The sequence below is a fragment of the Asterias rubens genome, unplaced genomic scaffold (genome assembly GCF_902459465.1).
Source record: "Asterias rubens unplaced genomic scaffold, eAstRub1.3, whole genome shotgun sequence".
Lineage (NCBI taxonomy): Eukaryota > Metazoa > Echinodermata > Asteroidea > Forcipulatida > Asteriidae > Asterias > Asterias rubens.
In genome coordinates this window covers 414,349-429,953 of record NW_022985697.1, presented here as the reverse complement: position 1 = coordinate 429,953, position 15,605 = coordinate 414,349, and the positions used below count along the sequence as shown (strand labels likewise).

Below are 15,605 nucleotides of genomic sequence, written 5' to 3'. Positions count from 1 at the left end.
GGATGATTGCGCCCTCCGATCCACCGACAGGCACCCATATAATGTGGTCGTTCCTATAATCTTAATGAAGCATAGAGGAAAGAACATGTGATTTCTGCAGCCCTATCTCACCGCACACAATATTACACTTCAGTCTGCTTTGCTCATGCGAACTAATGTAACGACTTGCGGAAAAGACTATGCGTTCTTGAGTCTAGAATTACTGCTGGAGAGCAAGACTAAAAGTTTAGTCCATTCACTGGTAATCAATGCACCTAGATATATTGTTGCAAGTTCTGCCTGAGTACCATGCAACTTTAACCTCTGTATAGTTAGACTAGCTAAAGCTTTGATTTAACCAAAGATTATGATTTCAACTCATTGCATTCTGTGTGATTTGACGATGAGGTTCGCTGGTCGCACGGTAAGTTAAATTTAAACCCCTGGTATAAAACCGATTTCTCTAAACTCTCAATTCAGTACTGTAGTATTGCATTGGCCATAAATCATAGATGCTATTTTTATTTTATGTTTCAGTTGAAATTTGGGAGATTGAAAAAGCGATACTGTGTTTCACAAAAACAGTGTCTCAGCGCTCAGCCTCAGACTCGGTTCAGAGTCAGACTCGGCTGAGCTGATCGGACTCGCCGACTGTCCTGACTGTCACACTGTGCTGTGTGATGTGACATGGAACTATAGCTTCATGCACGGTCATGGCGGTGGTGACATGTGACCACTGCACTGACCATGCCAGTGACTTGTTCATTGTTGTGTGACACATTTTTGTTGATAAATTAAAGTTAACATTATTGTTGGTATTGCTTTGAATGTTTTTTGAGAATGAGAGGCAGTACTCCTCCATGCCATGACACTGTCGTGTCAGTGTCAACTCATTGTCACAGGTGGGCTGTCTGTCAATAATGTCAGTGTCGGTCAAGTCAAGGGAACTTCTGTAGTGTAAGCCCGTATATACATGACATACTCGACCAGGGCCACTTCATGGCATGGGCCAAGCAAGGGCAAAGGCTGGCTGCTGGCAACTTTCCGTATGGCGCCACCACTGCCTTTTTCACTCCTTTTTACAAAAAAGGGATATCTCATTGTCATTGAGGTTAACTAGATACTGTGTTATTTTACATCGAATGAAAAAGTGGTCGCCTTACGAAAACTTTTCCCACATTCCATGCAGCTGCTTAAGCACAGAATTTTGTTTAAGCAAACGATTAGTAAAATCATATTGCCGGCCAAGACTCCACTTAATTGTTATGCTTACATGTAGTAAACGCCAGCTAATTACCAGACACAAGCAAATGATGTATAAATGGCATGTGTAATATGAGCAAGCTATTTTTGCTTTTAAAAAGCAGCTCCATGAAATTGGGCCTAGGTTGGACTCCTCCAGTGCACCATTTTGCACGACGTTCTACCAGGGCTAACTGGTAACCAACGGCCAATCTCTTGCCTATAACCATTGGTTTAACGACTATGAATGGCACAAATCAATAAATTGTTCAGTTCAGTAATTAGTGACAATACTTATTCTAGTCAACTATAGAAACTGAATGGTTGGTTCGATCTGCAACTGGAAATATCCCTAAGAGTAGAACATTTGAAATGAAAGCTATCCAGAGTTTTTTTTTTAATGAATTATGGCACTTTGATATTGATGATTTATTATTTTGTTGTGTTTTACATTTCATAAATTTGCAGGAAAGATCACATCTATATCCAAAGCTAGCATGGTTCAATTAGCAAGCTAAATGCAGTCTTCCAGGCCAGATCTGCTACCTGGTTCCAGATAAATCTGGTCCAGTCTGCTTGTATCTGGATGAAACCGGTTTGAGATTGATGGTCCAGCAGAGTGTATTTTGGAGCAGGTCTTGGCTGTTGGTTGCTAGGAGGTACTGCATGTATTCCATGATGCAGCAAGAGGGTAGAGTGCAGTTCCTTAAATATCACCTGGGAACTGTCAGAGGTGTTGCTTTCTGTCCTAAGGTTGGTATATTTTTCTTCAGGAATGAGAAATTAAAATTAGGTGTTGCAAACTGCTTAACAACTAAAGGGGTGGTATAAATGCAAATACAGTTAATGGCCTGACGTTTCAACCCTAGTCTTTCTCTAAGGCAAAACATAAACACAACGTACATGATCTGAAGTATATGTTGTGTTGTCATGTAGCGTTCGAGAAAGACTCGCTAGGGTCAAAACATCAGGCCTAACATCTTTTTAAAGTATTTAAGTTCATTTACTCTCCTAAAAATGATCATGTAGAGAAGATGGCGAAGACTTGTTATTTTTTGATGTGGGAGGAAAATTCCAGATCGAGACCTACATGTATGCAAACCTGAAAACCTGGAACCCAATCTATATGCGAGGTTGTGGTTTGGGGTTAGTGTGGTTTTGGGTTCACTTGGGTCCACAGAGGTTTTGGGTTGGGTTAGGGCTGGGGTCCATAGAGGTTGTGGTTTGGGGTTCACTTGGGTCCACAGAGGTTTTGGGTTGGGGTTAGGGCTGGGGTCCATAGAGGTTGTGGTTTGGGGTTCACTTGGGTCCACAGAGGTTTTGGGTTGGGGTTAGGGCTGGGGTCCATAGAGGTTGTGGTTTGGGGTTCACAGAGGTTCAAAGGCTGGGAAGAGATTATTGAGGCCAACCAGAATGCTCAAATTCTTTGGTACCATACAGCAATGGCTATTTCTTTGTAGTTATGAAACTTTGGGACATTCAAAATCATTTTGTTACTTTGACTTGTAGGCCGCTGATCAGACCCCCCCCCTCAGAAAAAAAATATATATAAAAATCAAAGCAAAAATGGAAAGGTTAAATGTATATTAGAAAGGTTTGATACCATGTTATTGCCCCTGCTTTCCCCCCTCTTGTGGCAAACGACTGGTTTTGCCACCAACTGCGATGAAGAAATGTCAGTTTTACTTGTGGGTGAAAAAACTACATATAGACCTGATCCACATGTAAGGCTTCATTCCGGGATTCGAACCAGGTCTACAAAGGTGAAAGGCAGGGAGAAGAGCCACTGGGACTACCTGAACACCCTAGTGTTAATAACTATTTTAAACTTCAAGCCAAACATCAACAGTCATAGTTTTGTTTTTTTCTTTCTTGACAGGATCGCTACTTATTTTGCTCAGGGGCTTTTGATGGCAGGGTAAACCTATACACAGCACAGAAATGCATCTTACTGCAAAGTTACTCAGTAAGTGTTAAAGTTGCTCTTTTGTAAGACACTACAATACCCATCTTGTATGTTCACTCCAAAACAAGATGACAGTTTTGCAACTAATATAAGGAACGATTTTATCTAGTAGCTTGGCTTTTCGAAAATATTTAGACTAAACCTTTTTAGAGCGCGCTGCATTCTTATATTGAGTAGCAAGTGATTATTTTATAAAGTAACTTATGAAGATACTCAAAGCGCTTCCAGCATTATTGGGCCATTTGATTCGTTCCTTAAACCATCCCAGCTCCATCACAGCCTGTGCTATATTTGCTGCTAAAGCTAAATCAATCACAAGAAACATCTTTGCCTGACAGGTACCCATTTACCCCCGAGTGGAGACAAGTAATTTTAGTTAAGTTTCTTGCTCAAGTACCATGTGTCACGACCGGGACTCAAACCCACACTTTGCTGAACAGAAACACCAGAGCTTGAGTGGAGTGCCGTTATCCGCTTGGCCACGACACCCCACAATTTGTTTTGAACTTAATTTCGGAAAGATTGTTAAGGTAATAACTATACTGCAAGCTCCATGAAAGCAGCTCCATGAAATAACTATACTGCAAAATGATTGCCGATGTGACTAGCTCATTGTGTAATGCTTTATTTGTTTGTTGTTGATTTATTCAGGTTACCACCTTTAGTCTAGCTAGAAATATTCACGCTGTACGTTTTACAAGTGATGGCAGAAAGGTAAGTCCAGCAGAGCTTAGAACTAACTACAGCAGGGCCCAATTTCCTAAAGCCTGTAAGCACAAAAATTTGCTGAGCATGAAACTTCTTCCTTGATAAAAACAGGATTACCAACCACTTTCCACGTGATTTTCAGGACATCAACAGTTGAATACCAGTAACAAGCAATATGCAACAAATGGAAATTCGCTTGGTAATCCTGTTTTGCCCGCATTGATTAGAAGTCAATAAAAGTGTATGAATAATTCAAATTTTAAAACTTGCCTGAAGGTGAGCTTAGGAGATTCAAATATCTGTAGGTATCTGTGTGTGAGTGCTGCGGCCAGAGTTTCAGTTGTGACCCGCTGTGACTTGTCTAAATGAGGATGGATTCAATGTTCTTGAGTAAAAAAATGTGACAGTTTTTGCTGTCTTTTAACAAATAGACACTGTTGTCAGCTTAAAGTTTCACACTGTGTGTTTTCTGTATCTCTACAGATACTAGCCACCACCTCGGCAGGGAGATTAGCTGTAGTTGATGTGGAAACAGGTGCCCAGTTAATTACATATGAAAGCTGTAAGCATCATGTTTTATTTTCTTGATGGTTAAATTGCCCCCCCCCCCCCCCCCCAAGCCCATACCACCATAACTGTGACATGATTCCAATGTTAAGGACATTAAAACCCTTCCAGATCGGGATTTTGTTGTCGGCATGTTGCTTGAATCATTTCAATCCTCTTCTCCCATGTCACTTCACGCCAAACTGTTTGGACTTGGATCAAATTGGAAAAGCTGACCCTGTGATCACCACTAGTTATTTGGGCATACCGACCCACGTCCGTTGAATCCTTCACTTTTGCAATTGTTATGTTTTGGGACTCTGGGTCCCAAAGCTATCCTGGTGCTAGTATATTTTCATTTTACATGTGGGTTACACCTCCTCAAGATATTAACGCCATTTGTTGTTGTTGTTGTTGTTATGTGTATGTTTCAAGTTGTGCAAATGGAAATAAACCAAACAAACACCCCAACAAACAAACAAAACAGTGAATCGTCTTACCAAGCGTAGTTCCCTCCAAATTGTACAAACATTCAGTTTATTCAAACTTAATCTTTGAAACCGTTTTGTTTTTGTCTAGGCGCTTTTAACCGTAAGGACCGGACTGGCCTGGCTGTAGACCCTAAGTGCCCTAATACAGTAGTTTGTACCTGTGTCAATGGGAAGGTAAATGTTGCATTTAAAAATTGTGTCAGTGCCAAAATGTTGTATTTCCTAAAATGGCAGGACGCCCGAGTTTGAAATTGACGTATCTCGCTTAAAAGGGATGTACATGTACATACAAAAGCAGTATGCACCAAGATACAACTCTTTCGCACTAACGCGACGATGTGACATCGATTGATATGTGGAAATTACCAAAACAGATTTCAAATTTCAATCTAACCAGTGTAGAGTCTTGCCTGCCACAAAGTTACCTGGAATGCTGAAGATCACTTACGTTTTGTTAACATGATGACTTAATTTATACCATGGTGTTATACTGTGCAATGCAATTGGTACAGAACAAGCCCCCTGTCATATAACCATGTTGATGCACTTAATGGTCTATCTTTGCAGGGTTTAGCTGTTTTTGATTTACGAATGTCCATTCCACGACTATATATATATGATGTAAGTATACCTGAATTTTATACTTAATCACTGTTTTATTTTCCTCAAACTTGTATCTTGTAATAGATTAATCCATACAGTGCCCTTTCATAATATACCTTAGTCCTTTTGCATTAATGTCATCATGCTCTATCTCAGAGGTAAAATGATAGTGAAAGAATAAAATAGCACATCTTGCGCACGCTGCCAATGAGCAACCTTCTTTTAAGTAAACCTTAGCTGTAGGTGCCCTCCTCAAATGATGTTATTTGCATAATCCATATTGACCAATCACAGCCTGACAACAAACTGACAGGTTAAAATCTCATTACAAATTATAAAGAAACTGCAGCTGTGATATATGCATTTTATGCATAGCGTGTATGCAGTACTTTCCCAAGTACTGTGAAAAAAAAAAAATCTACAGGCATACTACTCCTGTGTGAATCAAACCCTTAAACTTTGCCATTCTGTGGCTTACCAATAGACCACTGAGCTTGCCCGGTGGCTAGAAGCAGTTTGAATTCTATATTTGAGCAGCATTTTTCTTGTTTACACTACACCAATGTGTTAAGCGTTCTATACTCAGGACTTTCCGGAGTCCTGTGTTTCATGGTCATATTGAATTTCTTTATTTGCTTATATGCTTTACTGCTCCTTTTTCAGTCCTTGTTGAAACATTTATTGTGTAACCATTTTGTTCACAGGATCATGTTTAAGTGAATTCCTTTTGTATGTATATTTTATGGTTGGTGCTTATTGTTTGCTTGTTGTATGACTTGCAGGGCTGAGCCATGGCATGTACTTGTACATTATGCAAAAACATCTACCAACTTTCTAATATCTCATGCCTTTTCTGTATTGTGGTTTCAATGAAACCTGGTGCATTGAAGAGCATTCTGCTCTTCAATGGGAGACTTTGAGACGCTAGGTGGCAGCAGACTTACCAGGTCAATTTCCATTGTTTAGGTAGTTCTGAGCATGCGCACATTACCGAGTAGATTGGGTTTTACCTGGTAAGTCTGCTGCCACCAAGCGTCCTGAAAGGTTCTTACAAAGCGCTCAGGTCCGTCACGCAGTGACGCTTATGGTGCTTTGTTTGTCACACTGTCTAATTATACCTTCTGTTTCTTTACTGTACTTTTGAATTTGCTGTGATTTAAAATATATATTGATTTGAATTATACAGAATGCAGTTTTTGATCAGATGATGTATATATACCTTTATCTAAATTCTGCCCATCCCCTGCAACTATTTTCCTTTGACTTACGATGTTTGTTTTGTTATATATTGTATGTAACCATTTTATGTTTTGTTCTTGCAATTGAATGTTTTTTACGATTGCTAATGTATTGTTGTTTGTAGGTAAGACTCCCAGTGAGAACAGTTTTCGACCGCTGATGAGGCCAAGACTGGTTTAAGTGTTTCACAGGACCTATTCCTTAGGCCCTGGGCACTAGTGTTCTGTAGATCTAGGCACCAGTGTTGTTTATGCCTATGGCACTGATTTCTGTAGGCCTAGGCACTAGTGTTGTTTATGCCTATGTCGCTAGTGTTCTTTATGCCTAGGCACCAGTGTTACTTATGCCCAGACACCAGCAATCTGTAAATTGATTTTTGCTGCAAGCTGTGGTCCTGACAGACGCTGATAGACAAATTTACCATATATTTAATGCATGTGTTTGTTTTTTATGAGTATTTACTGGATGTTATTATTTGGGAATTTGATTGGAAGGCCCAAGGCCCAGAACTTAGTGTTTAATTTGTTTAACTTTGCTAAATTTATTTAATATGCAAACAACAATTTTATTATAGCAATAAATAAATGAAGCTTTTGTTGGCCATTGTGGACCCGACATAGATAGAAGTATGATGTAGGCCTACAGTATTTGTAAAGAGGATATTTTCATTTAATACAAATAACAGGCTAGCCTTTTTAACCAACTTAGTCAAACATATATTATCTACTATTTAAAAGTGCTTAAAGGAGTTATTGTGATACTTTTAGGGTGTTGTGATATATTTGACTTGCAGCTTCATAGTGATATAATCCGTGATGTGACTTTCCTTGGAGACAGTTGGCCCTGGTGCTCTGGTGAAACCACCTTCGTCACGGCATCAGTTGATGGACATGGCAAGGTAGGATGGACTGTTGCGTATCCACAGATTGTGGTCAGGTTGGTTTAGTGGTGTCTTGCCTCGCCTTGTACCTCTGGGACCCCGTTTGGAATCCCACCGGGGGGCACTATGGGGATTGGGTTTGTAAGTTATTTGTAAATCTGTGAACTTTAAATTTTTGTTCTGTTCAGAAAGTGTCCAATGGCTTTAAGGGAACTCGGCAAACTCCCCTGAGGTGATAACCCTTAAGATTTCTACCATGCCAGTCCCTAGTGTATGTATCAATGATCTTCCCATCAAGGGAACTCGGCAAACTCCCACAAGAGGATATAAACACCAAGCTGGCAATATCCAATCTCTCTCATACACACATTGGTTTTGTTTTATAAGTTGCAGTAATTTCATGCAATACTTATTGATGATGACTACCTTTGGTTGAATGTTTGTAGGTCGTAACGCTTGATGGAAGGACTCTCTTAGACATCTCAGCTGGGACCGTACTGCAATGTGTGGACCCAACACCAGGGCCATATAACGCTATGGAAGAAGATGGTTTCTGTAGTAAGTACATACTTACACACATTAACAGAGTTTGGGTTCGAGTCCTGGGCCCAATTTCGTGGCTCTGCTTACCGCAAGCAAAGAATCAGCGCTTAACGAAGCAGGGAATTCTGTGCTTACGGCAAGCATATTTCACTCTACAAAAAAAGAAGGAGTTCACCCTGGTGTTCCTGGCTGGATTGGCAGCATATCGCCCCACAGCACCTTGTAAACCATTAAATAGTGCTATGTAAAAGAGTAGATCTCATAATTCAATCGTAGTCTCACAAACCTTGCAGGAAGACACTGTATGTTAAAGTGCCTTGAGCGTCACTGAGTGAAACCACTCTTGTTATTATTGTTATATTATTATTATTCTTATTATTGTCTGTGTCTTTTCATGTCTTAGGCGTGGTAATGCTAGGTGGAGGTGAAGTGTGTGCTTACTTGCCTCATGCTGGTGTACAAGAAACACTCAAACAAAGTGGGGAGGATGCAATATGGAAACTCAAGTAAGTCCGGAGAGTCAGATTAGTTTTCTTTCTTATTCCGTATGTATGATGCTGACAAAGATTTATTTTAAATATCTTCTGTTTTGACAACTTGTCATTTAGTGCCAACTAAAAGAAAGCCATTTGCTTATTAGATTTGAAAGTTGTCTGGTGCAGAGACGTTAATCACGAGTGACAATGTCAATTTGAATCGTTTAAACTATAGAGACAGTTGCTATGGCACATGATTTGGGGCAAGCGTTTGCGTAGTTACATTAAAGATGGCCTACAACCATATGAATGAATGTGTTTGGCTCTATGGTACCAGGGTTTGCTCATCTGGAGGTTGCTATATAAAAGCTTGCCCTAATTTGCCCTAACTATCTCTATTGACCCTTGCACGTGCATCACACGTGGCAACTGATGCCACACTCACCATGTTGGTGGTCAATAGGTTTACCTGTAAATGCTGCGTCGCCTAAAATGCACACTTCACTGAATAACACAGGTTGACATTGACCACAAAAATGGCGCATTCAAGATATTCTGATGATGACATCAGGTGAATTGGGTCAATAGTCTGAGGAAATTCAAGTCCAAGCAGTAACTTGTGACTAAAAGCAGTTGTAGCTGACGTTATTCATCTAACATGCAAATAGGTATATAAATACAAAATAAATACCCCCAAAAACCAGTGGAAAGACCTAAAAGCTCTTTGAGGAAATAACCTAATTACTGTTTGTGTTCACAGGTATACGTCCAATGGAAGTATGCTGTACACGGCGTGTGAAAAAGGAGTAATTCGTAGGTAAGATATAAGTTGTACAATGTATGTATTACAGTGTGAGATACACACACATTTGAGCCATATGGTCTTGGGGATTAGGGCCTAGCACAACAACGGTCTGATGACTGAGTCTATCAGAGTGTGGGTTCAAATCCTGGTCATGACCCTTCTGTCCTCGTTTGAGATGCTTGACTATAACTGCTTCTCTTCACCCGGGAATAAATGGGTATCTGCGAGGGTAGAGATTGTTGATGTGACTGATTATCAACCGGTGCGGCAATTTGGCTGCCGGTGCTGCATACTCCTAAGGAGTAAATAGGGCCCTGTGAACAGGGGAAATAACACTGAGGAACCTAGTAGGCTTGAAAAAGTACACAATAAATACAAACAAGGCAGTTATACAACAGATTCAGAACTATCTATTGTTCTGTTGATTTGTCAAAAGGTTCGCTCAATAGTGTGATGTCTGAGTTGTGATTTATAGTGAGAAAATAATAATCAAACCCCTTTCAGGATTTTTAAGCCTGGAGTATTTTAGACCCCCGAGTTTCGAAGTTTGGTCTTAACCATTTAGCCACTGTACCGCCCAGCCGCATATAGCGATACACTGTATGCGGTACGAGGAAACCTCGCTAGCTTGTGTTTGTAGAAAAAAAGGAACATCAAAAGAAAACTCGATAGTCATTAGTAGGTCTACGCATTTGTTAATATATCTAGTTGTTATAGATCGTTATTAATTCTCCCTTCACAGTTGACTTGTCGAAGCTAATGATGATGAAATAATTTAGCTCTTACGAAAAATAAAACGCTCATTAGTAAACAGGAAACTGTTCATCATTTATGATGATATTGTCGAAAATTAACGCCTTCGCATTTAATCAGTATGAGCATTGAGCTAGACAAAAGCCTTGAAAAGCTATTGTGTTCATTTTTTCCGTGCACAAAAATATTCGCCATAAAAATTACCGTAGCCGTTTAACAAGAGGCATTTATTGTTCCCATGAGAACTTGTACTTTTAGACAAATATTACCGAAAGGGTACAAAATTGTGCATACACATTAAGCCATGGCTATTTTTTAAAACTTGAACTACGATTCCAGTAATTTACTGCAAGAATCTTGAGAAATTGGATTTCAGCAAACTCGGGCGGTGCAGGGACTAAAGGGTTAAGCTCACTGAACGCTTGTACTTGGTGATTTTATCTTTGAATTTGAAAGCCCTACCGTGTAATCTAGAGCATTCTTAATGGTTTTACTAAATGTTTTTTGTCTATTTGATTTGAAGTCAAACCAAAATATTTAAATTTGTTGGGTGTTAATCAACTTGAACTCTGTGCGCATCTACTCGATACGCTAGCTTGTTAACAGGGAGAACCCTGCGCTACCTATTCCAACTCAACTTGAACTCTGTGCGCATCTACTCGATACGCTAGCTTGTTAACAGGGAGAACCCTGCGCTACCTATTCCAACTCAACTTGAACTCTGTGCGCATCTACTCGATACGCTAGCTTGTTAACAGGGAGAACCCTGCGCTAGCTATTCCAACTCAACTTGAACTCTGTGCGCATCTACTCGATACGCTAGCTTGTTAACAGGGAGAACCCTGCGCTACCTATTCCAACTCAACTTGAACTCTGTGCGCATCTACTCGATACGCTAGCTTGTTAACAGGGAGAACCCTGCGCTACCTATTCCAACTCAACTTGAACTCTGTGCGCATCTACTCGATACGCTAGCTTGTTAACAGGGAGAACCCTGCGCTACCTATTCCAACTCAACTTGAACTCTGTGCGCATCTACTCGATACGCTAGCTTGTTAACAGGGAGAACCCTGCGCTACCTATTCCAACTCAACTTGAACTCTGTGCGCATCTACTCGATACGCTAGCTTGTTAACAGGGAGAACCCTGCGCTAGATATTCCAACTCAACTTGAACTTTGTGCGCATCTACTCGATACGCTAGCTTGTTAACAGGGAGAACCCTGCGCTAGCTATTCCAACTCAACTTGAACTCTGTGCGCATCTACTCGATACGCTAGCTTGTTAACAGGGAGAACCCTGCGCTAGCTATTCCAACTCAACTTGAACTCTGTGCGCATCTACTCGATACGCTAGCTTGTTAACAGGGAGAACCCTGCGCTACCTATTCCAACTCAACTTGAACTCTGTGCGCATCTACTCGATACGCTAGCTTGTTAACAGGGAGAACCCTGCGCTAGCTATTCCAACTCAACTTGAACTCTGTGCGCATCTACTTGATACGCTAGCTTGTTAACAGGGAGAACCCTGCGCTAGCTATTCCAACTCAACTTGAACTCTGTGCGCATCTACTCGATACGCTAGCTTGTTAACAGGGAGAACCCTGCGCTAGCTATTCCAACTCAACTTGAACTCTGTGCGCATCTACTCGATACGCTAGCTTGTTAACAGGGAGAACCCTGCGCTAGCTATTCCAACTCAACTTGAACTCTGTGCGCATCTACTCGATACGCTAGCTTGTTAACAGGGAGAACCCTGCGCTACCTATTCCAACTCAACTTGAACTCTGTGCGCATCTACTCGATACGCTAGCTTGTTAACAGGGAGAACCCTGCGCTACCTATTCCAACTCAACTTGAACTCTGTGCGCATCTACTCGATACGCTAGCTTGTTAACAGGGAGAACCCTGCGCTAGCTATTCCAACTCAACTTGAACTCTGTGCGCATCTACTCGATACGCTAGCTTGTTAACAGGGAGAACCCTGCGCTACCTATTCCAACTCAACTTGAACTCTGTGTGCATCTACTCGATACGCTAGCTTGTTAACAGGGAGAACCCTGCGCTAGCTATTCCAACTCAACTTGAACTCTGTGCGCATCTACTCGATACGCTAGCTTGTTAACAGGGAGAACCCTGCGCTAGATATTCCAACTCAACTTGAACTCTGTGCGCATCTACTCGATACGCTAGCTTGTTAACAGGGAGAACCCTGCGCTAGCTATTCCAACTCAACTTGAACTCTGTGCGCATCTACTCGATACGCTAGCTTGTTAACAGGGAGAACCCTGCGCTAGATATTCCAACTCAACTTGAACTCTGTGCGCATCTACTCGATACGCTAGCTTGTTAACAGGGAGAACCCTGCGCTAGCTATTCCAACTCAACTTGAACTCTGTGCGCATCTACTCGATACGCTAGCTTGTTAACAGGGAGAACCCTGCGCTAGCTATTCCAACTCAACTTGAACTCTGTGCGCATCTACTCGATACGCTAGCTTGTTAACAGGGAGAACCCTGCGCTAGCTATTCCAACTCAACTTGAACTCTGTGCGCATCTACTCGATACGCTAGCTTGTTAACAGGGAGAACCCTGCGCTAGCTATTCCAACTCAACTTGAACTCTGTGCGCATCTACTCGATACGCTAGCTTGTTAACAGGGAGAACCCTGCGCTACCTATTCCAACTCAACTTGAACTCTGTGCGCATCTACTCGATACGCTAGCTTGTTAACAGGGAGAACCCTGCGCTACCTATTCCAAAATAACTTGAACTCTGTGCGCATCTACTCGATACGCTAGCTTGTTAACAGGGAGAACCCTGCGCTACCTATTCCAACTCAACTTGAACTCTGTGCGCATCTACTCGATACGCTAGCTTGTTAACAGGGAGAACCCTGCGCTAGCTATTCCAACTCAACTTGAACTCTGTGCGCATCTACTCGATACGCTAGCTTGTTAACAGGTAGAACCCTGCGCTAGCTATTCCAACTATCACTAGTGAATGGACAATTCTGTGCTGTGTGTACTGGAAAACAATACATTTACTTTAACTGGCATGAAAGTTAAAGTGGTCATTACTATCAAGCATTATCATTAACATAGTATTACTGACAGCTTGCCATATCCATTATCCTATTCTAGCTACTTCATGTTTATACATCCAGGCTTTTTATAAATAATGGATTTTTGTCAGTCATCAATCATCTGCGGAATTGTGTTTCAGTTGTGGTTTCCATGTCAACCATTTTGCCATCTGCTCTTTGTTTACCTGTATAGACCTTTCTACATGTATACAACGTCATAGACCAAGTTTTGTCAACCGAGGTTGGAAAACTATAGAAAGCCATAAATGCAAAATAAAAACAGATAGCCATTTAGAAATGGCACACAAATATTCAAAAATATGTCCAAGTTGCTGGAAACAGATCATAAAATGTATTTCAGCTCATCAATCTTTACAGAAAGTGTTGAATTTGGTTGCAATTGTTCTTAACAGGATTGATTGTTTTTGTAACACTCAGCCAGCCATGCAATCCGGCACACTTTGTTTATCAACAATGGAAAGGTTTATAATGTACATTATTACAGTAATTAGAAGTAATGTACATTGCTTTTCACTGCCTAAAGCACACATACAGCCGTGATTGTTGTCACAGACCAGTATCCTTAAAGACACTGGACACTTTTGGTAACTATCAAAGACCAGTCTTCTCACTTGGTGTACCTCAACGCATACCCAAAATAACAAACCTGTGAAAATTTGAACTCCAATGGTCGTTGAAGGTGTAAGATAATAATGAAAGAAAAAATGTCCTTGTCACACAAAGTTTTGTGCTCTCAGATGCTTGATTTCGAGACCTCAAAATCTAATTCTGAGGTCTCGAAATCAAATTCGTGAAAAGTTACTTCTTTCTCGAAAACTATGTTAATTCAGAGGGAGCCGTTTCTCACAATGTTTTATACCATCAACCTCTCCCCATTACTCAATACCAAGTAAGGTTTTATGCTAATAATTATTGTGATTAATTACCAATAGTGTCCACTGCCTTTAGTATAAGCCAACATAAACAGCCATAATATTCTTCCTACTTTTGTCGGTTCTCCGATTATGTTGTGCCTTTTGAAATATTATAACAAACTGCTTTTAAATATTGGACAGTCTGTTTTTTTAAGCCGACACCATGTGTACGTGTACGTCAGCCCTTGTACCAAATAACATTTTCCTACTTTTTTAGTAGCCTGGATATACACAAAATAACAACCCTATGAAAATTAAGCCCAATCGGTCATCGAAACCAGAAAATCATTGAAAACAATCTGATATCTTAACAATGTTTTGAAGCTTTGGGTTTTGGACCTAGACAAGATCAATACTGAATTGTTTTACTCATTTCTCAAGCATTTCAGCCAAAATATCCCAAGGGAGTACATGTGTATGACCATCTTTACACCTTGTAAGTGTTGTGCAAATCTGTGAATAGTGCTATTTTTCAATCTTACCAGCGTTGTGCACCCCTTTGATCTTAAAATAACAAATTAAACTCTACTCACTCCATGGGAAAACAAACATTTGGGAAAATGATTATTTGCACAATTCCAGCATAACTGTTTACTTAATTCTTCAAAACATATATCCTTTCCGAGTTTATTTGTTGGTAAAAAAAAACTCCCATGCTATGCACATATTGATTCAACCATCACTAAAGGTTAAAGAAAGTGTATCTTTTTTATAGGAACAATTTTTGAAGTCAAGTCTGTCAATAAGTGTGTAAGGGTGAATGGATGAGAAAGTGTAGATACGTGGATAGAATGTACGAGCAGAAATAGTTTAAAATAAAGGAATCAAAGTGTGGTGAAGAGGTTTTGAAGAGAACTTCTAGCAGGTTCTGAAATATTTAGTTTTTAACATTTTTCCAATAGATGGAGTGCGTGAGAAACAAAAACTATTACTATGAGACCTTTACGTCGGGCTAAAACAGAAAAAAGATTGACCCTTCCTGTTTAGATTTTTGTTTAACTTGAACATGACATATTGGTGATTCATGCAACATGTACATGTATACACTTCAAACAAACTCCAGTTAGTACGAAACTGCTGTAGAAGTGCAAACGTTGTGGGTTCAAATCCCACTAAAGTAATATGCCTGTGATTTTGTTTCTTAGAACTCGGGGAAAGTATTGAGTACATGTATACAGTGCTAACACACTTCACCAAAATTAATATTCTTTATCCAGGATTCATTCATTTTAATTCATTCAGATTTAACATACCCTTTTGAAAGACGATGATGAATTTATACGCCCCCCCCCCCCCCCCCCCCCACCTTTTAATCCTCGGCTGTGGTTCTGACTAAAAACCTAGCGATTCCAACAG

The 15,605-nt window shown here is 40.4% G+C and overlaps 1 protein-coding gene across 4 annotated transcripts in view; it reads left to right on the top strand.

Moving 5' to 3' along the window:
- LOC117305726 overlaps positions 1-15,605 on the top strand; it is a 56,581-nt gene that overhangs the window by 22,517 nt on the left and 18,459 nt on the right. For 2 of the 4 annotated variants that reach the window (XM_033790604.1, XM_033790605.1), the window contains exons 2-11: positions 1,690-1,974; positions 3,101-3,187; positions 3,839-3,901; positions 4,379-4,457; positions 5,021-5,106; positions 5,500-5,553; positions 7,568-7,672; positions 8,101-8,212; positions 8,601-8,703; positions 9,434-9,490. In XM_033790604.1, the coding sequence (XP_033646495.1) occupies positions 1,828-1,974; positions 3,101-3,187; positions 3,839-3,901; positions 4,379-4,457; positions 5,021-5,106; positions 5,500-5,553; positions 7,568-7,672; positions 8,101-8,212; positions 8,601-8,703; positions 9,434-9,490 (893 nt within the window). In that variant the 5' untranslated portion in view covers positions 1,690-1,827. Of the gene's footprint in view, positions 1-377; positions 404-604; positions 657-1,689; positions 1,975-3,100; positions 3,188-3,838; positions 3,902-4,378; positions 4,458-5,020; positions 5,107-5,499; positions 5,554-7,567; positions 7,673-8,100; positions 8,213-8,600; positions 8,704-9,433; positions 9,491-15,605 lie in introns of those variants that run through there. The other 2 variants (XM_033790602.1, XM_033790603.1) reach the window with 2 other exon arrangements.